Source organism: Erpetoichthys calabaricus, chromosome 14, assembly GCF_900747795.2.
Source record: "Erpetoichthys calabaricus chromosome 14, fErpCal1.3, whole genome shotgun sequence".
In the NCBI taxonomy this organism is placed as follows: Eukaryota; Metazoa; Chordata; class Cladistia; order Polypteriformes; family Polypteridae; genus Erpetoichthys; species Erpetoichthys calabaricus.
Genome location: NC_041407.2, coordinates 10869714 through 10895205, shown reverse-complemented (window position 1 = coordinate 10895205; position 25492 = coordinate 10869714). Strand labels below are relative to the sequence as shown.

The 25492-nt window shown below is 45.6% G+C and overlaps 2 protein-coding genes across 2 annotated transcripts in view; both read left to right on the top strand.

Moving 5' to 3' along the window:
• The window catches only part of LOC114665089 (uncharacterized protein C16orf96 homolog), a 42184-nt gene extending 24230 nt beyond the window's left edge, over positions 1-17954 (top strand). The window contains exons 3-16 of the mRNA XM_028819470.2: positions 2580-2660; positions 3226-3339; positions 7419-7800; positions 9558-9631; positions 9840-9962; positions 10059-10133; positions 10247-10411; positions 13640-13761; positions 13843-13908; positions 14662-14760; positions 15105-15270; positions 15401-15521; positions 15810-15929; positions 17638-17954. Coding sequence (XP_028675303.2) covers positions 2580-2660; positions 3226-3339; positions 7419-7800; positions 9558-9631; positions 9840-9962; positions 10059-10133; positions 10247-10411; positions 13640-13761; positions 13843-13908; positions 14662-14760; positions 15105-15270; positions 15401-15521; positions 15810-15929; positions 17638-17813 — 1884 coding nt within the window. The 3' untranslated portion in view covers positions 17814-17954. The remainder of the gene's footprint in view (positions 1-2579; positions 2661-3225; positions 3340-7418; positions 7801-9557; positions 9632-9839; positions 9963-10058; positions 10134-10246; positions 10412-13639; positions 13762-13842; positions 13909-14661; positions 14761-15104; positions 15271-15400; positions 15522-15809; positions 15930-17637) is intronic.
• Positions 1-25492, top strand: part of mfsd11 (major facilitator superfamily domain containing 11) — a 200509-nt gene that overhangs the window by 59659 nt on the left and 115358 nt on the right. The gene's annotated exons all lie outside the window — the stretch shown is intronic.

Genomic DNA, 25492 nt, shown 5'->3' with positions numbered 1-25492 from the left:
CAGCCTCGACAATACACTTAATGCTCAGTGGATGTCGCCATTGTTCTTCTTCCTCTTCTTCTTCTACTTCTTCTTTCTATAAGCAGCCTCGGCAATGCACTTGACACTTGACAGATGTGGCCGCTCTTCTTTTTCTGCTTCTTCCATAGCGATCACTTTTTGTAAGTCATTTTTCTAAATTAAGTTACTTACTTGTTCTCTTACAATGAATATTTACAGATCAAGTGCATCAAACAGGGTAAGTGGTGGGAACAGACCTTTAGGCTGTGTTTCTATATAGCACCTTTACATTTTGAACACTCTTCCAAGTCACTTTGCTGATTATATCATTTTTTTGTTCTTTTTCATATAAGTGTACTCGCTCAGTGTCAAATAGTGAGTCCATGCCAGAACTGAGCAGAAAGCTGAGTGACTTTTATATGGTGCCTTTCCATAGTGATCCCTCCCGTAAGTCATTATACCAATAAAATAAAGTTGTTTACCGGTTGTTTACAATGAAAACTTATGGATCAAGTGACTCGGGCAGTGTCACAAAATGAGTAAACTGTGGGGACTGAACCTGAGGTCCTTTGATTTTGTATAGCGCCTTTACACAGTGAACACTCTTCCAAGTCACTTTACTAATAATATAAAAACTTTTTTTTCCCCTCCATATAAGTGTACCTACCTGGGGTCAAATATTGAGTAGGTGCTGGATCTGAACAGAAGACTATCTGTCTGTATATAGTGCCTTTGCATAGCGCTCATGCTTACAAATCATTATACAGATAATATAAAGTTGTGTGCCTGTTTGTTTACAATGAATACTTACAGGGTACGTGACTCTCACTTGGGGTCCAACAGGGAGTTGGTGATGGGAACTGAACCTGACATTGGGAGATTTTTATGTAGTGCCTTTCCATAAGTATTATTCTCATAAATTATTTTACTCGTAACATAAAGCTGCTTAATAAATAAAAATTCTCACAGCTTAATTGACTCAGTCAGAGTCCAACAGTAAGTTAATGGTAGAACTGAACACCAGAGCTTTGATTTTTTTTTTATATAGCGCCTTTCCATAGTGAACGCTTTCCCAAATTTCTTTATTTATAATATTAAGTATTCTCCAACAGGGAGTCCACAATGGGAATTGAACTTGAGGTTGTGTCATTTTTATATAGCGCCTTTCCATAGTGAACGCTTTCCCAAATTTCTTTATTTATAATATTAAGTATTCTCCAACAGGGAGTCCACAATGGGAATTGAACTTGAGGTTGTGTCATTTTTATATAGCGCCTTTCCATAGTGATTACTCTTAGAACTGATTTTTCTCATAACATAAAGCCGCTTACCTGTCACTAAAATACGAATCCTCTGAGCTTAATTGACTCAGTCAGGGCCCAACTGTAAGTTAATGTTAGAGCCAAACAGCAGAAACCTATATAGCGCCCTTCCATAGTGAACACTTTCCCAAATTTCTTTATTTATAATATTAAGTATTCTCACTTGGGGTCTGCGATGGGAATTGAACGTGAGGTTGTGTCATTTTTATATAGAGCCTTTCCAAAGTGATTACTCAGAGAAATGATTTTAATGATAACATAAAGCCGCTTACCTGTCAGTAAAATACGAATCCTCGCAGCTTAATTGACTCAGTCAGGGTCCAACTGTAAGCTAATGATAGAGCCGAACAGCAGAAACCTATATAGTGCCTTTCCATTGTGAACGCTTTGGTTAGACTATAAAGAGTGTTCACTCCGCTCAGCAGTAAATTAGTGCTGGACCTCAACTAAAGGCCCACTGATTTTTTCTGTACTGCATATAGCGCCTTTCTCATGTGACCACCATCTAAAGGCGCTTTACAAGTAGCGCACACATATTTTTATTTTCCTTAATCTGACAGTGACAGCCCCCAGGACTGAAGAGGCCCTGACGCCCTCAGATTTCATTAAATAGCACCTTTTCGTGTTGACGATTTCCCCAGGTGTTTCATCGGTGGGAGTTCTTGCGGGTTTAATGACACAGTCGGGTTCTAGCAACAGCATGGACTAAACCTTCCAGAGCCTTTTCAGACTCGGCAGGCTTCTTACTGATACAATGCAGTTGTTTGCTTGTTCTCCTGATGGCTGACGGTGAGTGGATGGTGAAAGTTTACATTTTTTTTTTTAATGAATTTATATACGCCTTTCTGCAGTGGACATCATTCTAGGTCTCTTTGCACATATAAGCATTGCTGTAGTTGTGCAATGAGAACAGTGGCAGATGAAGAGACTCATGCAGGGTCACACAGGAGGTCAAGGCGGAGGATTGATCCTTCTGGTGTTTTTATAGTGCCTTTCAGGAGTGAACATTAGCCCACCTCACTTTACAGGGCAGGTGATGTGACTTATGCAGCCATGTGTCAGCCTTTGGATTTAACTTCAAATGTGCTGGCCACAAGGCCTAATTAGATGCTACTAGAAAAGAGACACTGCAATTCAAAAAAGGGGAAGGGGTCCTGGAGGGGTTCTGTTGAAAGACACCATATCAAATCTGGGTTGACTCAAGGACTTGTTGGTTTTGATCCACTCTTGCCAATCCTTTTTTCTTTGCCTTTTTAGATTGAATTAATGGAACTCAAGGATAAACTGGCAGGAGTTGACAAGTGCCTGAAGCAGGTGGACGGCCTTGGTGCATCACTGGTGAGTAGGGGGCTGCCGACCATCCAGGTCAATTTGTGGCCCACATTTCTTTCCATGCCCTGGTGACACCCACACTATCTTGTGGCTTCCAGCAGTCAGCTTAACCCCCTGTATGTGCATAACCGGCCACACTCTGGTGGCTACATAAGGACATTGAGGTGGACCATCACTGCTTTCCTCTTTCTGGATGCCCCATGTATTTCAGAAAGGTGCCACATAACCCAGCACTGCACTGCCACTATGCCCCTTTTAAACACGGCTGACAGAAATTGCAGCTCCTTTCAATGGACTGTGAAGCATCAGATGAATGGGAAAGGGACAGGAGTGACTGGAGGTCTTCAACTGTGTGCCCATGGACAGTCTCCTGCCATTTGTCCTAAATGTACATGATGGACATTAAAATATTAATATTGATATTAGCAATCCCATTCTGTAAAGATAACAGGATGCCAAAGTCCTGGCAGAACCCCAGCTTTGCTAAGGAGCTCCACTGGCTCTAAACTTCAATGGGGACGCCAGATGCTACCCTCCTAATATCTTATCCTTTTCTTCTTTATTTTTCCAGAATTCTCTGCAGGACAGAATGGGCCGCTATCCAAGTCCAGAAGAACTTGATGGATTCATCACCTGGGATGTTCTGCAGGAAACCTTGGTGAATGAGAGCAACAAGCTTCACGAGGTAACCTGGTATTGAAGTGATGGCGTGTGGCCACCAGCTGCATGATAACCTTTATCCATCCATCATTACATAACGTAACGTTCTCAGATCTGCTTATTTCAATTCAGGGGGTGAAAATATGGGATGTCTTATAAACCCTTTGGACCCTTAAAAGCCTGAAAATTCCAACTGTGGGAGGTCCCATACACGTTTAAAATATGGGTTAGGGTATTATAAAGCACCCAGTGCCTGTTCGCAGGTGTGCCATAAAGTAGTTGGCAGGCAACTTCTTCACAGCCAGCTGGCCATGAGTGCTTCTCGTGATGGGCGGGGCTAGATGTTTGAGTGGCAGCAGGCTGGGTGGAGCTACAGGCTTGAATGACAGTGACCCATTTGGCATGGGAATGAAACTTATCCTTCGTGAAAAGCCTGAGGAGGATTCAAGAAAGAGGGCAGAAAAAAAAGAACAAATATGAAGAACAGTGCCACGCAACCGGTAGCGCTTGCCTCGGTCTCAGTGATGCTGCAGAGCATGATGGTGGCTCACAGAAACTGCTGGCAATTACTGACACCAACAGCGGTCAAGTTGTAGTTGATCATTGATTCACCCTCGAGATGACCCACGTCTGCCCTCCGTGCTCTTAACTAACTGGAGCTGCGGCGCTGGCCTGTGGCACAGGCCTAGTTTGGCACACAATGACCTTAATCCACCTGATGAAATAGCTCCTTTAACATTGCACATATACAGTGCATCCGGAAAGTATTCACAGCGTATCACTTTTTCCACATTTTGTTATGTTACAGCCTTATTCCAAAATGGATTACATTCATTTTTTTCCTCAGAATTCTACACACAACACCCCATAATGACAATGTGAAAAAAGTTTACTTGAGGTTTTTGCAAATTTATTAAAAATAAAAAAATTGAAAAAGCACATGTCCATAAGTATTCACAGCCTTTGCCATGAAGCTCAATATTGAGCTCAGGTGCATCCTGTTTCCCCTGATCATCCTTGAGATGTTTCTGCAGCTTCATTGGAGTCCACCTGTGGTAAATTCAGTTAGTTGGACATGATTGGGAAAGGCACACACCTGTCTATAGAAGGTCCCACAGTTGACAGTTCATGTCAGAGCACAAACCAAGCATGAAGTCAAAGGAATTGTCTGTAGACCTCCGAGACAGGATTGTCTCGAGGCACAAATCTGGGGAAGGTTACAGAAAAATTTCCGCTGCTTTGAAGGTCCCAATGAGCACAGTGGCCTCCATCATCCGTAAGTGGAAGAAGTTCGAAACCACCAGGACTCTTCCTAGAGCTGGCCAGCCATCTAAACTGAGCGATCGGGGGAGAAGGGCCTTAGTCAGGGAGGTGACCAAGAACCCAATGGTCACTCTGTCAGAGCTCCAGAGGTCCTCTGTGGAGAGAGGAGAACCTTCCAGAAGGACAACCATCTCTGCAGCAATCCACCAATCAGGCCTATGGCAGAGTGGCCAGACGGAAGCCACTCCTTAGTAAAAGGCACATGGCAGCCCGCCTGGAGTTTGCCAAAAGGCACCTGAAGGACTCTCAGACCATGAAAAAGAAAATTCTCTGGTCTTGATGAGACAAAGATTGAACCCTTTGGTGTGAATGCCAGGCGTCACGTTTGGAGGAAACCAGGCACCGCTCATCACCAGGCCAATACCATCCCTACAGTGAAGCATGGTGGTGGCAGCATCATGCTGTGGGGATGTTTTTCAGCGGCAGGGACTGGGAGACTAGTCAGGATAAAGGGAAAGATGACTGCAGCAATGTACAGAGACATCCTGGATGAAAACCTGCTCCAGAGCGCTCTTGACCTCAGACTGGGGCGATGGTTCATCTTTCAGCAGGACAACGACCCTAAGCACACAGCCAAGATATCAAAGGAGTGGCTTCAGGACAACTCTGTGAATGTTCTTGAGTGGCCCAGTCAGAGCCCAGACTTGAATCCGACTGAACATCTCTGGAGAGATCTTAAAATGGCTGTGCACCGACGCTTCCCATCCAACCTGATGGAGCTTGAGAGGTGCTGCAAAGAGGAATGGGCGAAACTGGCCAAGGATAGGTGTGCCAAGCTTGTGCCATCATATTCAAAAAGACTTGAGGCTGGAATTGCTGCCAAAGGTGCATCGACAAAGTATTGAGCAAAGGCTGTGAATACTTATGTACATGGGATTTCTCAGTTTTTTTATTTTTAATAAATTTGCAAAAACTTCAAGTAAACTTTTTTCACGTTGTCATTATGGGGTGTTGTGCGTAGAATTCTGAGGAAAAAAATGAATTTAATCCATTTTGGAATAAGGCTGTAACATAACAAAATGTGGAAAAAGTGATGCGCTGTGAATACTTTCCGGATGCACTGTATATCTAATAATTTAAAAGAATAAATAATTACATTTATATGACACTTTTCTAACATAACCAAAGTACTTTACACAGACAGTGGGGAGCCACTTCAGCCACCACCAATGTGTAGCATCCACAAGGAAGTGTGACAACTGTGCCTGAAAAGCAGGCCATGCTGTGCCAAGTCTTCAGCAGTGCTGGGTATAAATAGCAGCAGCAAGGGCACACGTCCAGAAAAGCGAGCGCACATACACAGAAAAGCACACAATCACACACACACACACAAAAGAAGCTGACTTCACGAAGAGAAATTTGCAAACGTAGAACATCCACTGAGGGATAAACACAAACACACAAGTACAACAAGTACAGAGCCAGGCTTTCAGCCACATGCTGTGTAAAAGAATCATCAGCATGAAGTGACAGTAAATGTCATGTCATTTTCTAACCTGCTTAATCCAGACCAGGGTCACGGAGGGGGGCGCTGGAGTCTAGTCCAGTGTGTGTGTCTGTACGTGTGTATATATAATTACTTACATTTACTTAGCTTTGATGGATGACCTGGCACCCCAGCTGGTGTGGTCCTCACTCCCCTACCCGTCCAGGAAGTCTTGACAATGGAAGGTCTGGAAGAGAATAACAGAATCTCCTTTCCGTGTCAGGACCCGGATGTGGAAGGACGTTAAAGTGGCTAAGGAAGGGCTGGCGTCCTAACAGCCACTGAGCAACACCCAGGATGGACTTGTGAGCAGGAAAGGACCACACAGTGGAGTGGGCGACTGCCTGCTATGGGCAGAATGCCCCCCCAGTACACTGGGTGGCAGCATCCCATCTGGCAAGCCCCAGTTTGGATACCTGCAGGGCAGTATGGGAATTGTGGTCCCATGGCCAGACTGTCTTGTGTTCTGTAGGGGCCGCCTGGGGAAGCTGTTGGATAGTGAACATACCAGGACGGCTTCCTGGAGGCAATTGATGAAGCACCAGAAGTACTCATGGGGTCCAGAGTCAAAAGAGAGCCCTCAACTCGGCTCAGGGAGAGAAGCTGGACAACAATCCCCTGGGAGAAGGAAAGTCAAAACCGTGAAACCGAAACAAGACGGTAACCAGGAATCAAATGTGAAAGGCAGAACACGGTCAAAACCAGAAACGTCAATCCTACCGCTAGGGCCTACTTGAAAAGAAGCTGATTTCACTAAGAGAAATTTGTAAACGCAGAACATCCACTGAGGGATAACACTCAGAACGACTGCCTCCATGTTGAAGGCATCACTTCTATGATGTCACCAGTGTGATGCGCACGGTCATGGGTCACATCACATTTGAGGCTTGAGGGATAACACACAGAATGACCGCCACCATATTAGGTGTGACAACTGCGATCACATGACTCTTGAGGGATAACACACAGAACAACCGCCACCATATTTTATGCATCACTCCTGTGATTTCACCAAGGTGACGCTCACGGTCACATGACACTTCCAGACAGCATCATGTAAGTAATGAAGATCCTAAAGGAAATAAAAATGAACTTTGTGAAACTAAATTAAAATGAAAGATAATTCATGGAAGCAGAATCCTCCGTACACAACATATATACTTATGAAGTTGTATAATATTACAGTATGAATAGTGAACAGTAGTATGTTGGCATAAAGCTATAGAATAAAGTGTGTTAGCCAGACGAGAACTGGTGTGCCAAAGTAAAGATTTGTTTTCTGTTTTACTTCGCAGAAGCTGAAGCTTTCAACCCAGCAGACATCAGAAACACAACTGCGGGCCCAGTCTTCTGAATCAGAAGCGTCCACTAAAGGTTCGGTGCCCTCAAATGAGACACCGGCCATCCAGCAGCAGCAGCAGCTCCCCAGCTCTCCACCCCGTCCTGAGAGGCGGGAATCAGTGGGACAAGTGGAAGTGAGTGTTTCCTCACCTTTCAAACCTCAGAGCCCCCTTGTTCCCTCCCGCCCTGTGTCATCGGCGGCGAGCAGTGGGATGGAGCGCTACCCTGAGACGGTTGAAGCTCTGCGTCACATTGGCCATCTGAAGGAGCGGCACGAGTCTCTGGAGGAGCGGGTGAAAAGGCTTGAGGATATCGCAGCGGATTTTGCCGAATTCGGTAAGTGTGCGGCTCATTGGATGACACACTTTTTTTTTTTTTGCCCGCTTCCAAGCTCCAGAGAAGTTGACGAGAGAAAAAGAGGGCAACGTGTATAAGAAGTGTCATGCATAGTGTGGCCACTAGGTGTCATCAGACGTTTGACACTACAGCACGTTCTTCATGTGTTATGTGGCCTAAAGGGCACAAGAATGAATGGAATCCATGCAACGTCTTCTTCGCGTTCAAATTAAAATCCTCTATCATGCCAGTCAGACAAGCACTGAGTGTCCTCCATGGTAAAAGACACTGACTACAAGTAAGAGAACACCCCCTACACCGTCCCCAGACCCCAGCTCCCACAGGTACACTTTCAGGATCAAACATGATGGAATTTCTGGATAGTCCTGGTCTCCTTCCATAATTGGCAGTGGCAATGGGGGAACAGAATGTTACGTCATCGGTGACGTAATTACCCCAGATGTAAACTAAGAACTTTGTCTAGATAGGCCGTTCGTTGGTAGGGTCCATACAGTAGAAGGCTTCAATGTGGAATGGAATTTGCCCTGCACACCCTCTACAGAGAGCCTTACCAGGCTGTTACACAGCTGGAGCACTTCAGATGGGCCGTACTTCCTTTCCATCCATTAATCCATCTTCTAAACCAACTTCATCGTGAGCAGGGTCACAGGGGAGCAAGCATTGGGTGCAAGGCAGGAACAATCCCTGAACTGGGTGCCAGCTCATTGCAGGGTAAACATACACACACACACATCAGGTCTAATATAGCAATTCCATTCCACCTAACCTGCATGTCTTTGGACAGTGGGTGGAAGCCCATTCAGACGTGGCAAGAAGATGCAGCCCAGCTGCTTTGATAGTTAAATAGCATGACTACTGGCAGGTTCCAAGACTCGCTCGGAGGGTCCCATGAGCACTAAAGAGTAGAAGTATTATCATTACAATTCAGTTTTTTCTTGCATGTCTGACCAATAACCAATGTGCAATATATTTCCACTCTCAAGTGGTCTTATATAGCATCTGTTCACAGTGTACTTCTTCAAGTCCATCTATTTTTAAAGCGACTTATCCAGAACAGGGAAGCTGGAGCCTCTCCCAGCAAGCAATGGGCGCAAGGTAGGAACAAACCAGTCCATCTCAGGGTGGGTGAGCGCACACACACTGGGCCAGTCCAGTAGTGCCAGTCCACCAAACCTGCATGTCTTAGAAATGTGGGCTGGCAGGATACGAGACTCACCCAGGGTGTCGGGGTGGGTTGTATGGTTTTTCACAGTAAGCACCACATCAAGTCACGGGAGCAGTGCCGTTATTTCCTTATTATTAGTAAAACTTCATACTGTCGCAAAGGTGGCAGTGGTGTGGATTGTGATGTTATATAGTGTCTTTCTGAACAACATCTCAAGTTATTTTACAGTTTTCCACATTTGTACTGGAAGGTTATGACAAACACTTAGGGTCACACAGAGAGCTGAACTGGTAACCCCACCCTCCTGAGTGCAGTGTCTTTGCCAATTGTGGGGCCCACTGCCAGCATGCAGTAGGCAGGATTTATAGAAGTTGTGAGAGTGAAGAGGTCTGCTCAGGTGGGCACAGTGGCCACAGCGGCAGGGATGCCAACTGCCTTCTTGTGTGCCCGATACTCAGTCCGCTATGATGTGCCTGCGTGGCAGGCCTCAGTCCTGTCAGTCCTGCAAGAATGGCTGTCAATTGTGTGTCCCGGGACTACACTGAGGCTGCTTGCTCTTTGTGCTCTGCAGATACAGCAGCTGTCCTGCAGCAACTGGCAAAACTCAAAGAGCAGCTGAAGACCATCAATGATGAAAAGCATAAGGTAAGGCTGCCAGGGCGCTATAGAACAGTCATCTTGAGGTATGGTAAAAATTTATGACCCCACAATTATATGTGGCACAGGTGGCAGAAGGGGGTGGAGCAAAGGTTTCTCACCCTGTGTACTTGAAAAACACAAAAAGGCCACCGCCTCTTAACTACTTTAAGGCTTGTACCCTTGGCATGACAGAGTGGCACACTTTCACCTGCAGGATGCCGAGTTCCTGGGACGCATCCGGCGTGACATCCAGCAGCTGCAGGCCGAGTGTGAAAGGCTGAACATGACTGGAAAGCACATGATGGATGAACGTGACCAGCAGGAGCAGCGCCTGAAGGTAGGTGGCGCCAGGCTAGGAAACTTGGCACACAAATGGTCCCCACACCAGGCTCAACATGGAGCCCATGGTGACTAATCCAGCCTTGTCTTTCAGCATATATATGAAGCTGTGCAAAAACTTGAAGAGAAGAAGGCTGACAAGGTGCATGTGGAAATGGAGATTGACGTGGTGAGTGATGGCACACACTGGACACTGGCATGGGTAGAGACATCTGAAGTTAACTGGCCACCTTTGTTCACCAAATTGTATAACGGAGGCCGACTCCCTTTCTCATTTCTTAGAAAGCAGACAAGGATGCGCTGGAGGGGAAAGTGAGCCGCATGCAGTTTGATGCCACTACCGAGCAGCTGAATGGCATGTTCCAGGATTTGATGAGCAAGATCTCTGGGCAGGAGCAGGACTGGCAAAAGGTCGTCGAGAAGATCTCCAATGAGATGGAGTGCAAGGTACAACTGCCAAGCAGGGGGGAAGAGATGGGTATTGAGGTACAGATTGGCATCTATAGCCTTGGAAGTTGGTGATGGGGACAATACTTAAAAAAAATTGACATTGATGCCATTGTGTGCCCACTGTGTCAGTGTGGAGAGGGAAAGTGTGAATGGTAGCCACTCATGCCAAGCCATTCCACTTGTTTGTGATGCCACAGCTTTCACCCTTGGCAGTGACAAGAAGCCTGCACCCTAACTGCCAGTGAGCTGCTGAGGTGTAAGTGGCGCCGCCCTACTGGAGAAGAGGGGAGGCACAGGCAGGCCTTCCGGATTGCTGTTGCCACTCACAAGTTGCCATTCTAGGTCTCACTTCTGCTTCTTCCCAAATAAACTGGAGCCTGATAGCCATGAGCCCCTACTGCGCTCATCGTGAGAATTGAAAATCATTGAGATGGAAATGCGAGGGTCCCGACTCATTGGGCTCAATACCCCCTGTCGACAAATTGTCCTCAATTTAGCCTTCTTTGTATGGTATGCTGTCTTAGGTTTTTTGCTACAGTGCCGCATACCCTCTGGTTAGGAAAACTGAGCCGGTTTGCCAATTAGGGATAAACCAGAAACATTTTAGGGCAACTTGATAAAATGAGAAAGCTCGCCTCGATGCAAAAAAAATCAAATGCCGGCTCATTGACTGCACGCAATTTCTTTTTCTCATTTTAATGATCTGATATGAGGTTTCAGTTCAAAATTCAAGCTAATTGTTGGAACACTTGGGTGCCCAGTCTGCCATGTCTCATCACACAGCTAGATTTGTCATGTTAGGGGCCTAAGGTGACCCTGTTCTCCCTTGTTACATAGACCTTCTCAGAATGCCTCAAATCCCATACTCTTACCACACCGTCATGTTCTGTATAGTTCAGCACTCCCCACTCGTTTCCATTTATACCTGTGAAGTGGCGTGGGCTCGCCCCACAAAGTTTGATGATTAGCACCATGGTGAACCGCAAACCCACCTTCTCCGATGCTTTGTAGCGAGAGCCAACTGAAGAGCTCCAACAGTCAGACGCACAGAGCCCATCTTTGAGCACGCTGGTGACGTCAGCTGACCTCTGTATCAGGCCTCACCTTCTTTGTGCACTCCACCCATCCGCAGTGCAAATCCCACACTGTTGCCAATTGAATTGCCATGAAGTCGCCCTATAGAGCGTGTGGTGAACTGCCTGGTAGGGAGTTGTGACTCAGAAGCAAACGCTTTGCAGAATGAGCTAAATGGAGAGCTCAGTCTGTCAGCCACACAGAGCCCATCTCTGAACACTGTGAGTGGTGCGCTGCCCTGGTGACGTCATCCGATCTGTCTGTCTCAGCCTCCACCTTCTTCTCTACACAGCGTCGCCACTACACTACACTTCACTTCACCCATCCGCAGCACAAATCCCCCCCTTGTCACCAATTGAATCGCTGTGGACTTGCACTACAAAGTATCTCAGTTCGAAGTGTGGACGGGTGGAGTGTAGTGTAGTGGCGACGCTGCGTAGAGCAGGTGGGGACTGATTAAGGAGAGAGAAATCAGCTGACAGCACCAGGGAAGCACACCGCTCAGTGTGTTCAGAGACGGGGTCTGTGCGGCTGACGGATGGCGCTCTCCATTTAGCTCATGTTGCAAAGTGCTCACTTCTGAGTTGGAGAACGCAAGTTTCACAGCACACCACCGGCAACTTACGATGGTGCCAATCTTCGAACGGGGATACTTCATGGTGCGAGTCCAACCTAAGGCAATTAGGCAGTGAAAAAAAAACAGACAGGAGAAAGTCGGTCAGTCAGTCAGTCATTATCCTAACTACAGGGTCACAGGGGTCTGCTGGAGCAAAACCCAGCCAACACAGGGCGCAAGGCAGGAACAAACCCCCAGGCAGGGCGCCAGCCCACCACAGGGCACACACACCAATCACACACTAAGGACAATTTAGGATCGCCAATGCACCTAACCTGCATGTCTTTGGACTGTGGGAGGAAACTCATGCAGACACAGGGAGAACATGCAAACTCCACACAGGGAGGACCCGGGAAGCAAACCCAGGTCTCCATACTGTGAGTCAGCAGCGCTACCCACTGCGCCACCATGCCATCTAGCAGGAGAAACTTACACATTTAATTACGGATTCTAGATCCATCAATCCATCCATTTTCCAACCCGCTGAATCCGAACACAGGGTCACAGGGGTCTGCTGGAGCCAATCCCAGCCAACACAGGGCACAAGGCAGGAACCAATCCTGGGCAGGGTGCCAACCCACCGCAGGACACACACAAACACACCAAGCACACACTAGGGCCAATTTAGAATCGCCAATCCACCTAACCTGCATGTTTTTGGACTGTGAGAGGAAACCGGAGCGCCCGGAGGAAACCCACGCAGACACAGGGAGAACATGCAAACTCCACGCAGGGAGGACCCGGGAATCGAACCCAGGTCCCCAGATCTCCCAACTGCGAGGCAGCAGCGCTACCCACTGCGCCACCGTGCCGCCCGGATTCTAGATAATACGCCTAAATTATCAGGACGCAGAGTACAATGAGTGCTGGCTAAATAAAAATGCAACTGATAATACGCTACCAGGTGGCTCACCGTTTGATAAGTTGATGGCCTGGTCCAACACGGCCCTTGAATGGAGTAAGTGATGACTTGGTCTCCACCATGGATAGAAAATGGAGAGTGGGAGACAGAAAGGCAAGGGGTCCAATCTTACACCAGATCCTGTCATACGTCATGGATCAAGGGGGCTGTCGTGGTACAGAGTCGCCCTCCTGTTCCAAGGACCAATAATAATCGGCCACACTATAGTCCTCCAGCCCCTGCTTCCTACTGGTTCTCGATTTCATGGTTGAATCCCGTACCATTCCATCCAGTTAGATTGGCCTTTCATCTCAGACTAGCTGGACAGTCTATTGGCCTTCCAGTACAAAGTTAAACCAAAAGCAGCCTCGCTAAACTACTTGCAAGTAGATAGATGGATCCTTCCACCTCACTACCTTCAAATTAAACTCCCACCATCCCACTTAATAAAAAGTGATAACATTCCTGGGGAGTTCACAAAGACTTGCTTCGTTTAAGTCACTAAGTAATTCTTCAAGAGCAATTTGCAGACAATGAACACAATGATATATTAATAATGTGAATTTCCCCTTGGGATTAATAAAGTATCTATCTATCTATCTATCTATCTAATCTACGTACGCACATCACGCAGCTCAATCGCATAGAGCTGGAGCCGGTCAAGAGACAGCTGGAGGAGCGCTGGAATGCCATCCGCAAGAAGCTGCAGGAGACGACGGTGCCGTACAACTCGGACGACGCCGCGGGCATCAGAAAGTAAGTGACGGGTGGTGGGAGGAGAGTGGATTCCGTTTTGTTAACCACTCACCCGCTCTTGCTTCTCTCTTCCTTCCACAGGCAGCTCGTTGCTCGATTTCACTGTATATCTTGCGACCGGCCTGTCAACATGATGGTCCCAAGCCCGTAAGTATCACCAGTTTGCCCACCAAGTTGTCGCACCCTCTGACCAGCTCAGCTTCACTCACTAAAAAGTTTCGCCGCCACTGTAAACACGAAAAAACTGCATCACGTTTTGATGGTGGAGTCCTTCTGTAACTATCCGGAAAAGTCAGGGGAGTGATTTCCATTACTTGAAGGCACAGAATAATGTCGTAAAAAGGGGGGGGGGGGAGAGAGGGGGTGAATCGGGCACCGATCACACATACTTGGCCATTGTGAAAAGACCCCTAGCGTCTTTTACCCCACGATTGTTCTCCAAGGATGCTGCCATTTGTTGTGTTGTCACTTTGGTGCGGAGAGGTGCTCGTGCGTGACATCATTTACGTGACAGAATTCACGTGACACCATCCGAGATTCCGGATGTTCTAATAGGTTTCGCTTGCGTTTCTTTTCCTGATTATTTGCCTACGTTTTCACATTGTGGTTCGACGACCATACTTTGAATTCCCAGTTCCAATCTAGCTGGGAGTTTCTGGGCTACATCTCCTCTTCCAGTGCTTTTATTCCTTTGTCCCGCACCGATTCGCGATTTTGCACAACAGACTTGTTTCTGCTCCAGCATTTTGACTACGGGTTTCGTACCTCAGTTTTTGGTCACTGGATAGTTTGCTCACCCATTTACAAACTCTGCATTTTCTCCTGATCCATGTTTTATCCATACCTGTGCATGACTCCGTATGCTGATGGATGCTCTCCTGTTGTTTTGTCCTCTGGTAGGCACCTACTGACGGTGACCAGCGCTCCGGGACTCCCGCACCGATCAAACCGGTCCTACACCCTGCATGATCAGGAGCCACAACGCCATCCGTTTAAAAGGTGAGCAAGCCTGCTACGGTTGTGATGGGCTTCTTATTGAATTTTTGCCCCCACTTTCCTGTTGGGTTGTGACGGTAAGGATGACAATGGCGTTGCCAATGAGGTCACCACCACCCTACATGAAGAAAAGGGAATTCCAGTACCCTCGCACTTCTTGTTGTAGGAGGGTGGTGCCATAACTTTGAGTTTGACAGACTTGTTGCAAAGTCTGTTGGGGTCCGACTCCCGATTGTTGCTGTCCACTTGTCTGGAAATAGCTGCTCCTATGGCAACCCCCTATAGGCAGGCACCAGACATTGTGGGTAGCAAATGCTGACCATGTCCAAAACGTTTTAATTTCCAAGCGAGCGGGCAGCAGACACGGACTACAGCTACCTGGTGGCGCCTCGCAGCTGTGGGGGGCTGCACACCCTGACTTTTCCACACCGGCGTTACACCCGTCTCCAGCCTCCCCAGATCCTTCAGCAAGAGGAAGAGGTGGCACCAGCGCCAAATAGCACACGCAACAAGGTGAGGGCAGATCAGTCCCGGTTCAAGTGGAATGACCCGTCCCCCTTGAGCAGGGGCTTATAGGTAACTGACAGTGTTAACGGGGGCTATCGGTCAAAAGGGGTACTGACCCGTGTTATCTGCTTTACAGGAGGAGATAGGCATCCTTGGCCTGGACGGGCAGATTTACAAAGGCCGCATGGAATCTCAGGTTGACCCTCGTCTCGAGTTCAGACTCGACTCCTGGCTCCCGACTATTCAGCCTAAAGATGGTAAGTTGCAACAGGAGAAAGGAGTTAACAGAAGCTGACGTGTTAGTTGGAGGCCTTTTACTGGGAAGGGGGGCAGTCAGCACCATTTTTTCTGAAGTCACTTCACCACTGCCAGTTTTCACAGAGGGCAGAGGGCAGCACAGCGCTGAATCCTGGAACACTGAGCACTTCAGATCATTGAGCAACCCTTTGCGCGCAAGCAGAGGAGCGTCCTGGTCCTTCTCTCATCTTCTTCTTTCACACCTAGCGTCCCTCGTGCTGCCATGCTGTGCTGTGCTTCATCCGCAGATACTCGACGGAGCCAAGAGGTCAAACAGCGCTCTTCCTCACACAAACCCAGAAGCCCCGATGGTGGACACGAGGTTACTGCTCGGCCCCAGAGTGCCATGGCCCACCGCAGCCGTTCAGGTATGAAGGACCAGGGCTGCCCCAGCACTTAGATGCTTTTTGTGGAACAGTTCTGCAGCCCATGTACAGTATATTAGCAGCTGTCAAATTTACAGACATTCAGGAGAACCAACCCCCGTATGCGCAGGCGATACATTCCAAGGCCCACCGCGGGTGACCGAAGTCACATTAAGCAGCAAACGCTATATAGCAGTCACTTGTCATTTACATACATATGATAAATTCCACACAATAAGAGATTTCAACAATAATAAAATACATTGTACATTATGAAACTTGTGCACTCTCTCGCAAATTAATGAGATTCTGGCATTTTAGCTTAACCCTCCAGAAAGTGTCTTGCATACACACACACACACACACACACATTTTAGCATTTATTTCTTAAAAACAAAATCATAGCCGCTTGTGGGTACTCACCAGCTTCTCTGTTCTTCGCTGTTTCACCGATAGGAAGCCCTTCATGGCTTCTCTTAGGCTTTTATTACTACAAATGTTTCTGATGCACCATCTGTTGGAATGACAAATGCAATGTATTTTATTACCACATGTATTACAAAATTCATTCTAATAGATAGTGCACAGCTAGTCCACCTTAATAAAAGTGTCTGTCCGGTTGCTGTGCCTCTCTTATTCCAAAATATGGCACATCCAAAAGACCTTTAGTAATAAACTGCATTGCAGTTGTCATTCCAACAGATTATTATGCATCACACATATTAAACACAGCTTTTACAAAACCCATACCAGAAGGCATATAACAAACATAATCATTGCATGTCATTCCAACAAATGGCACAAACATTTGCACTGCTTTTACAAATCCCATATCAAATAGCATATATCAGAGACATATGCATTGCATTTGTCATTCCAACAGATGGTGCATCACAAACAGTTGTAGTAATAAAATGCAGTGAATTTGTCATTCCTACAGGTGGCGCATCATAAACCTTAATACTGCTTTTACAAATCTTATATCAAATGGCATAAAACAGAGACATATGAATTGCATTTGTCATTCCAACAGATGGTGCATCACAAACAGTTGTAGTAATAAAATGCAATGAATGTCATTCCAACAGATAGCGCATCACAAACGTTAACACTGCTTTTATAATGCCCATACCAAATGGCATATAACAGAAACATATCCCTTTCAATTGTCATTCCAACAGATGGCGCATCACAAACCTTAACACTGCTTTTACGAATTCCACATCAAATGGCATATAGCAGAGACGTATGTATTGCCTAATGCTGATGTTTGCATCCACTACTAAGGATTCAGCCCCTCATAGGTGGGTAGCACAGCTAGTTCTAAGTAATACCAAGACAAATGGCAAAATAAAAAGGCGGAGATGCGCACACACCGGTTGTTAAAGATTTACACCCAATAACGGGCACGTTTATTTAAAACATATTGATTGACAGCCATACCTTCACAGCCAGCTAATCACGCGCTCTGCTAAATCCTCATGAAGGAGTCCGTTCCTAAATTAGGAAAACTGATACACTGCTTTTATCCCTAATGGTAAGACCACTCTGAGATTTTTGAGCCGGTCAGGACCAGTTTCCATCCCGGAGGTGCTTGATAAATACGGGCGCTGGCTCGGCCACTCCTGGTCATTGACTGTTGTTTTGAAGCTGACATCCATACATAAAACGTGCGTTATCTCCCCTCCCTTCTTCTCTTTTGGTGTTGCAGCTTCAGCAAGACCACGAAAGGAGCGTCCACTGTCCTCCCTGGGGCACGTGTCCGAGGCAGGCATAGTCCATTCGTCCACGGATGGCCAAGCGGGTGAGGGGCGGGAGACCCTACACGTCCGCATGGATGTCAGGCTTGGCCAGTCGGCTGAGGAGGAGCCCGCCACCGCGCTGTGAGGACCAAGACGTCATGACGGAGAGAAGAAAGCGCATCACTTCAGACCCTCCTCGACATCTCCGCAAGTTGCAGCGAACTGAGTGACAAGAATCGGCAAATTCAAATAAACGCCTTCTCGTGGCCCCCACGTGCTCTTCTGTCTTGACTGTGTGGGTGTCGGTTAGTTTAATAGGAGGCAGAAACCCGGCTTCGTTCAGCACTTTCAGAGTGTACAGTACTTGGGACCCCAAAGAACGAGAGGGGGCGCAGCGTGTGCACACGCAGACACTGGGTTTGCTGCAAATGGATACGAGAAGCGGACCTTAAGTTTAATGTATGCACAGGACTGAAAACTACGAAGTGAGGTGACGCGGCTAGGCAGACAGTAAACGGCAGAGGGCGCCACAGCCTAACATCTCCAATGCTGATAGCGTATGACGTGGCGGCACCTGCTGCCTTCAGCGCTCCCCGTCGCTTCCTCTTTCGTAGAAACAGTGACGCGTACGACCAGAAAAGAGAGGGTCCGCCGCTCGTCACCACTGCGACCACCTTGTGCTGTCACCTTCATCCACAGCTTTAAAATGCAACAAACCTTTGAGGGGTGCACTGGCACATCTTCACGTGAACGTAGGGGCTTCCAGCACCACCCGCCTGTCTAGATCAATCCATTTGTGATGGCAGAGACGAACTGGGGGGAGAACGGACAAGGTCCACAGTCAAGGCACCAAAACGCATAAGCTGGGCCACCATGTTGGTTATAAAGAAGGACTTTACCCTTTTGGACGGCAATATATGCCAACATACAGGGAGATATGTAAAAGGCACTATATGATAAAAGATAGAAGAGTGAAAGGCACTATACAATGATAGACCACTACATGAATGAAGGGCACTGTATAATAAAAGATGCATAGGTGAAAGGCACTATATAAATAGAAATACACCAACACATATGTGAAAGGCACTATATAATAAAAATAGATGAGTGAAAGGCACTATACAAGAAAGGATAGATGAGTGATGGATATAATGTATAACAAAAGATAGATGAGTGAAAGGCAGTACATGCTAAAAAACAGACCAATGTATAGATGAGTGAAAGGCACTATATAATAAGTGATGACTGAAGGATATAATATAAAAGAGAGCACTAGATAGTTGAGTGAAAGGCACTATATAATACGTGATGACTGAAGGATATAATATATAATAAAAGAGAGCACTAGATAGTTAAGTGAAAGACACTATATAATAAGTGATGACTGAAGGATATAATAAAAGAGAGCACTAGATAGTTGAGTGAAAGGCACTATATAATACGTGATGACTGAAGGATATAATATATAATAAAAGAGAGCACTAGATAGTTAAGTGAAAGGCACTATATAATAAGTGATGACTGAAGGATATAATATATAATAAAAGAGAGCACTAGATAGTTGAGTGAAAGGCACTATATAATACGTGATGACTGAAGGATATAATATATAATAAAAGAGAGCACTAGATAGTTAAGTGAAAGGCACTATATAATAAGTGATGACTGAAGGATATAATATATAATAAAAGAGAGCACTAGATAAGTGAAAGGCACTATATAATAAGTGATGACAGAAGGATATAATATATAATGAGAGCACTAGATAGTTAAGTGAAAGGCACTATATAATAAGTGATGACAGAAGGATATAATATATAATAAAAGAGAGCACTAGATAGTTAAGTGAAAGGCACTATATAATAAGTGATGACGGATTAATATCTTCTGTAATACGCTACCGTGGCTGTTCGTTTGTCTGTCCAGGATTTTAAATCACCTGTAGCTCGCAAACCGTTTCACCTATTTACTTGAAATTTGGTATACATATACTATGTGACCTCTACTATCCGCTTTCGGGGTGATGATTTTATTACTCTTTTAATGTTTATTTTATTTTATTGTAGAATCAACTCTCGGCAGCGCGCTGCAGGGCGGCCGTACGGCGCATGCGTACAGGCGCCGTTCTCATTTCCTACCACCTTCGCTAATCATTCCTGAGGCAGATTGAAGACTTAAGTGCCAGATTAAGTCGAAAATTAAAGAAAACTTACTAAGTAATTGCAACACAAAAACTGACTTAATCAGCTTTAGCGCGAAAAGATGCCGACGAAAGAAGAGAAGAAGCGGGCCGCTAGGGTAGAGAACAGAAGATCTGCTCAGGAAGCAGCAAGCGCATCAACCTCTGAGCAAACGAATGATAAACGTACAGAAAAAGAGGATGAAAACTAGCAATGTTCAAGTCAAGTGTATTCACTGCACGCCGTTATAATATATAATAAAAGAGAGCACTAGATAGTTAAGTGAAAGGCACTATATGATTAGAGATGACCAACAGAGAGATGATTGAAAGGCACTATATAATAAAACAGGTGAGTGAAAGGCACTATTTAATAAAAGAGACGGGTGAAGGATATAATGTATAACTAAACAGCACCAGATAGTTGAGTGAAAGGCACTATATAATAATAAAAGGTGAAACAAATGCTATGCCACCATGTTGCTTATCAAGAATAAGGACTTTTCCAGTTTTGAAACCACGTGATAATGTAGATAGTCTATCGTTTACAATATAGTGCCTTTCCTAATAGATAGATGAGTGAAAGGCACTATATAACATAGATAGACTAATATGACATTTAGATAAGTACAGATGAGTGAAAGGCACTATATATCATTAGGTGTCAGCAACATAAACTGTGCTGCCCTCTTTTGTTATAAAGATGTTTTCCCTTGTGGGTGGCGCAGCTGTTAGCGTTGCCGGCTGGCTGTGGAGTTTGCGTGTTCTCTCCGTGTCCACATGGCATCTCCTCTCACATCCCAAAGGCACGCAGAGGAGGCTCAATGCGGACTTTACACCAAGTCGCCATTTTCTTCTGTTGGTCTTCGCAGTGCATGAATTAGTCAGGCCATGGCCCCTCCACAATGCTGGATGCGTTGTTTGTGAATGTCGTACCCCGCATAAACAATGCAGTTTCTGCCAGTTGGACGGCGGCACAATCTCCTGCTGCGGACAGCCCAGTCCACCTCATCCCAGAGAGGCTTAATATGGCCGAGATCTGGGATCATGTAGGCCACCGAAATTTCAAGGTCAACTTCATGGAATAACCTGGTGACAACATGTGCCTTGTGATTCAATGTATGAAGTGTCCTTCTGAATGGGGACAAAGTAAAGACCTGAAGAGATGACCCTGGTCACCCATGATGCTCAGATACACCTTGCCATTCAGATGTTCTTTAATGGAGAGCAGGCACTCTGAAGTGCATCCCACCATCACACGACCACCACCAACGAGCTTGTGCTGTTGGCACCCAACAGGACGGCTCCATGGTTACTGGCATCTGATCCTGGTCCCGTCCATTGGCATCATTCAAAAGGGAGCTTCAGTTTGTTCAACCTCGAGTGACTCGATGGAGACAAAGTCCAATTAGGTGGGGCATTCTGAGGTGACATGAGGACAATTGTGATGAGAACAGGCCGTTCAGCACCAGCAGCTCGTCCATCATATTCACCTTGATTGACCAAAATAACATCAAGTCGAGATTTCAGGGTCCCAGATGTCCTGCTCTCCACCACCACACCACCTGGTCATTTATTCCACACGTCTGTGGTTCTTTTCTTACATTTCTGCAAAGTCTGCCCCTTTAGCGAGTTTGCCGTCGCCGCTTCTGCACACTTGTGTTGGGTTCAGAAATGGCTTGCCAGGCTGTAACCCATCTGTCTTCTTGGCCGACTCTCCTTTGACCCTTTCTGGCTGACCCTCAAGCTATTTTCATCCACAGGGTCTTCTCTTTTGGTAGGTTACTTATCACTCGATTCTCCGTAAACCCTTGAAATATTTACGTGTGAAAAGCCCCTGGGAGATGAGTTGGCACACTCCGTGCCAACTACCATGCCACATTCAAAGTCACTGCGGCCATTCTGTTTGCTCATTTCAACGCTCACTGATGCATGTGGGAAATGGAAAATCTGGGGGGAGGTGGGGGTGTACCTAATAAACTGGCCACGCCATGTACACCAGCCTTGTGCCACAGATGTCCCTGTCATTGGTTCAAGCTGTCAGGTGTAAGCCAACACTGGAGTAGGAACGGGAACTTTCAGTCCATTCATCCTTATTTTCATAAGGCGCCCTACACATCTTAAGGCGCACAAGCGTCAGTGCAGACACAGCACTTGCACAGGACTCATGTATCCATAGAATATAGCGCCTTTTACGGCTAATGCCAACCCAGGATTCTGTACATGCGCAGTTCAAACGGCAAACCCGTTGGCTGGTGCGCTCGCTGGACGGGTTACGCTGCGACAGCTTTCTTCCAATTGTAATTCGCGGCCTGTGCACTAGGCGGCTCACTCCCCGTTTATTTCGTACTGCACGCCATCTCAGGGCGTCTGCGCTGTGCGGTCCAACACAGCAACACTACAGGTTTGTACAGAGGGGGGCGGGCAGGTCAGCGGACTGCCATTTGAAGGTCAAAGTCTCCACCAGCTGGGGGGCCTCTGCCCGTCCATCCGTATAAAGACCCCTCCAGCACTTCTTCAAAGTCACAGAACTCCAATACAGGAGTGTTGGAGCAAACGGCAGGGAAAGGACGCCAGTGTGCGAAAGCTACACCGACTGGGACAGACTTGGGTTCTTATCCAACAGGGGGTCTGGCTCCCCCCGGGCAAGTGTAGGCTACCCTGGTAAGGACTGGCACAGATTTTTTTTTTCTTCCTTAAACCCAATGCTACAAACACAGGCACCTACCAGCCCACGACCACCCTTAACTGGACGAGGAGGGCTTGGATGAAAGCAAAGTATCTCTTGCGCCAAACAGACACATAATCCGATGAAAGGCACTATATAATGAGACAGACAGACAGATGAGAGAACGGCACTATTAGTGAAAGACAGATGAACAAAAGGGCACTATATAATAAAAGGCAGACCCAGAGATAGATGAGCCAAATTATAAGATACATGGACAGATCGATAGGAAAGGCGCTATATAAGAAGACAAATGCATGAACAGATATTAAGCAAAAGAGCCTTTACGTATATAACAGCTAGAAACCCTGATAAATTGATGAGCAAAAGGCACTATATAATAACAGATATACAATAAAAATGAGGGACAGGCACTACATAACAACAAAGATTCACTGACAAATGAGCAAAAGGCACTATATATGTTAGACGAAAATGAGTAAAAGGCACCACATCAAAAGACAGAAATATCAATAGATAGAGGAGTAAAAGGCACTATATAGCATATACAGATAAGAAAGGTACTATATGATATAGTTAAAGGAGTAAAAGGCACTATATAGCATATACAGATAAGAAAGGCACTATATGATATAGTTAAAGGAGTAAAAGGCACTATATAGCATATACAGATAAGAAAGGCACTATATGATATGGTTAAAGGAGTAAAAGGCACTATATAGCATATACAGATAAGAAAGGCACTATATGATATAGTTAAAGGAGTACAAGGCACTATATAGCATATACAGATAAGAAAGGCACTATATGATGGAGTAAAAGGCACTATATAGCATATACAGATAAGAAAGGCACTATATGATATAGTTAAAGGAGTAAAAGGCACTATATAGCATATACAGATAAGAAAGGCACTATATGATATGGTTAAAGGAGTAAAAGGCACTATATAGCATATACAGATAAGAAAGGCACTATATGATATGGTTAAAGGAGTAAAAGGCACTATATAGCATATACAGATAAGAAAGGCACTATATGGTATGGTTACAGGAGTAAAAGGCACTATATAGCATATATAGATAAGAAAGGCACTATATGATATGGTTAAAGGAGTACAAGGCACTATATAGCATATACAGATAAGAAAGGCACTATATGATATGGTTACAGGAGTAAAAGGCACTATATAGCATATACAGATAAGAAAGGCACTATATGATATGGTTAAAGGAGTACAAGGCACTATATAGCATATACAGATAAGAAAGGCACTATATGATATGGTTAAAGAGGTAAAAGGCACTATCATAGACAAAGCAGTGAAAGGCACAATATAATAACAGATATAGAATATAAATGAGGTAAAGGCACTATATAACAACAAAGATGGACTGACAGATGAGCAAAAGGCACTATATGATAAGACTGAAAGAGAGTAAAAGGCACTATCATAGACAAATAATAAGATAGATACACCGATAAACAGATGAGCAAAAGGCACTATATATGTTAGATAAAATGAGTAACAGGCACTATGATAGGCAGAGCGGTGAAAGGAACGGTTAGGTAAGATACACTGATAGAGGAGTGAAAGGCACTGCAGTACATGTACTATATAATAAGATGAGAGAAAGCACAGACAGATAGGAAAGACACAATGACAGAGGAATGAAAGGCGCTATATGACAGACAGGAAAGGCGCTATATGACGAGTACACGAGTGAAAAGCGCTCCATAATAAAAGAGAGACCAACAGTTAGATGAGCAGCAGCGAGTGGTGTGCCAGCCCACTGCAGTGCCCACCCGTGCAGACACCAAGGGCGGCACTTGAACCCAAAGCTCCTTGCAAACGGCTCTGCTCTGCAGCTGAAACATCAGGACACAAAGACACCGGACACTGTTGGAAGGTAGCAAATAATATTTTTGTTTTTAAATATATAAATACAATTTCCAACCAAGAAGAGTGTGAGGAGGGGGGGGGGGGTGTACACATACTGTATTATTTACAGAGTTCAGTTTTGGCTTCGGATGGGACACGGTCCGTATCGTACGAAACACTTTAAATACAAAAACAAGAAGAAGAAAAAGAAAGAAGAGTCTTCAGGTGTCGGGCTACAAAAAAAAAGTCCAAAGCCGTGCCGCGTCCACGGAGCCCCTCCGTCATGATGCTCACCCGCCATCTGTCTTGAGTGGGTAACCCGACACTATGCTATCCCATAATGCTGTGTGCAAAAAAAAAAAAAAAAAAAAAAAAAATTCCATCTCCCAATCAGCACACTTCACTCGGGGACCGCGTCTCCTCCCATCAGTCACCGTATTGCTGCCCCTTGGTGGCCATATCGGGTATTACAGCAATAAAATAAAATAAAATCCTAGAGCAGAACTGAGTTTCAAAACAAAAGAAAGCGAAAAATCCAAAAGAGATGGCGTGTGCCAGAGGCCTCGTTATTGCTGATAACTTTCAGTTTATAATGAGAAGTGTGGAAAATAACAAAAAAAAAAGCCATCAAGTCCCACAGCACTGAGAAGAGTTCATCAAACTTCGAGACGACTCTTCGTTCCAAGGATGGCGCATCCTCCTTACCTGATCAACTGAAATAAAAGACGTGGGCGCAATGCCACCGCTTCTCTAAAAAAAAGAAAAATCAATCAACATGTCGTGAGATTTTTTTTAAAAGGTCTGAAGCTGCAGCCCAGAGTTTTATTGCAACTAAACTTATTTCACGTGTGTTGCCACGTGAGGTCCGTTCTGATCTTGCAGTCTCCATGATGGGCCAGGGCGCTATAAAGGGCCCAGCCAAGCTGTCATCAGCCTTCAAATATAGCGCCCTGTCACCTCCCCGTTTCTGAGTACATTTAGTATTAAAAAAAAAACAAAACCTCCAAACATTCGAGTGGTCCGTTCTCCGCCTGTGATGCCATGCCTCTCCATAAATACACACCGAACAAT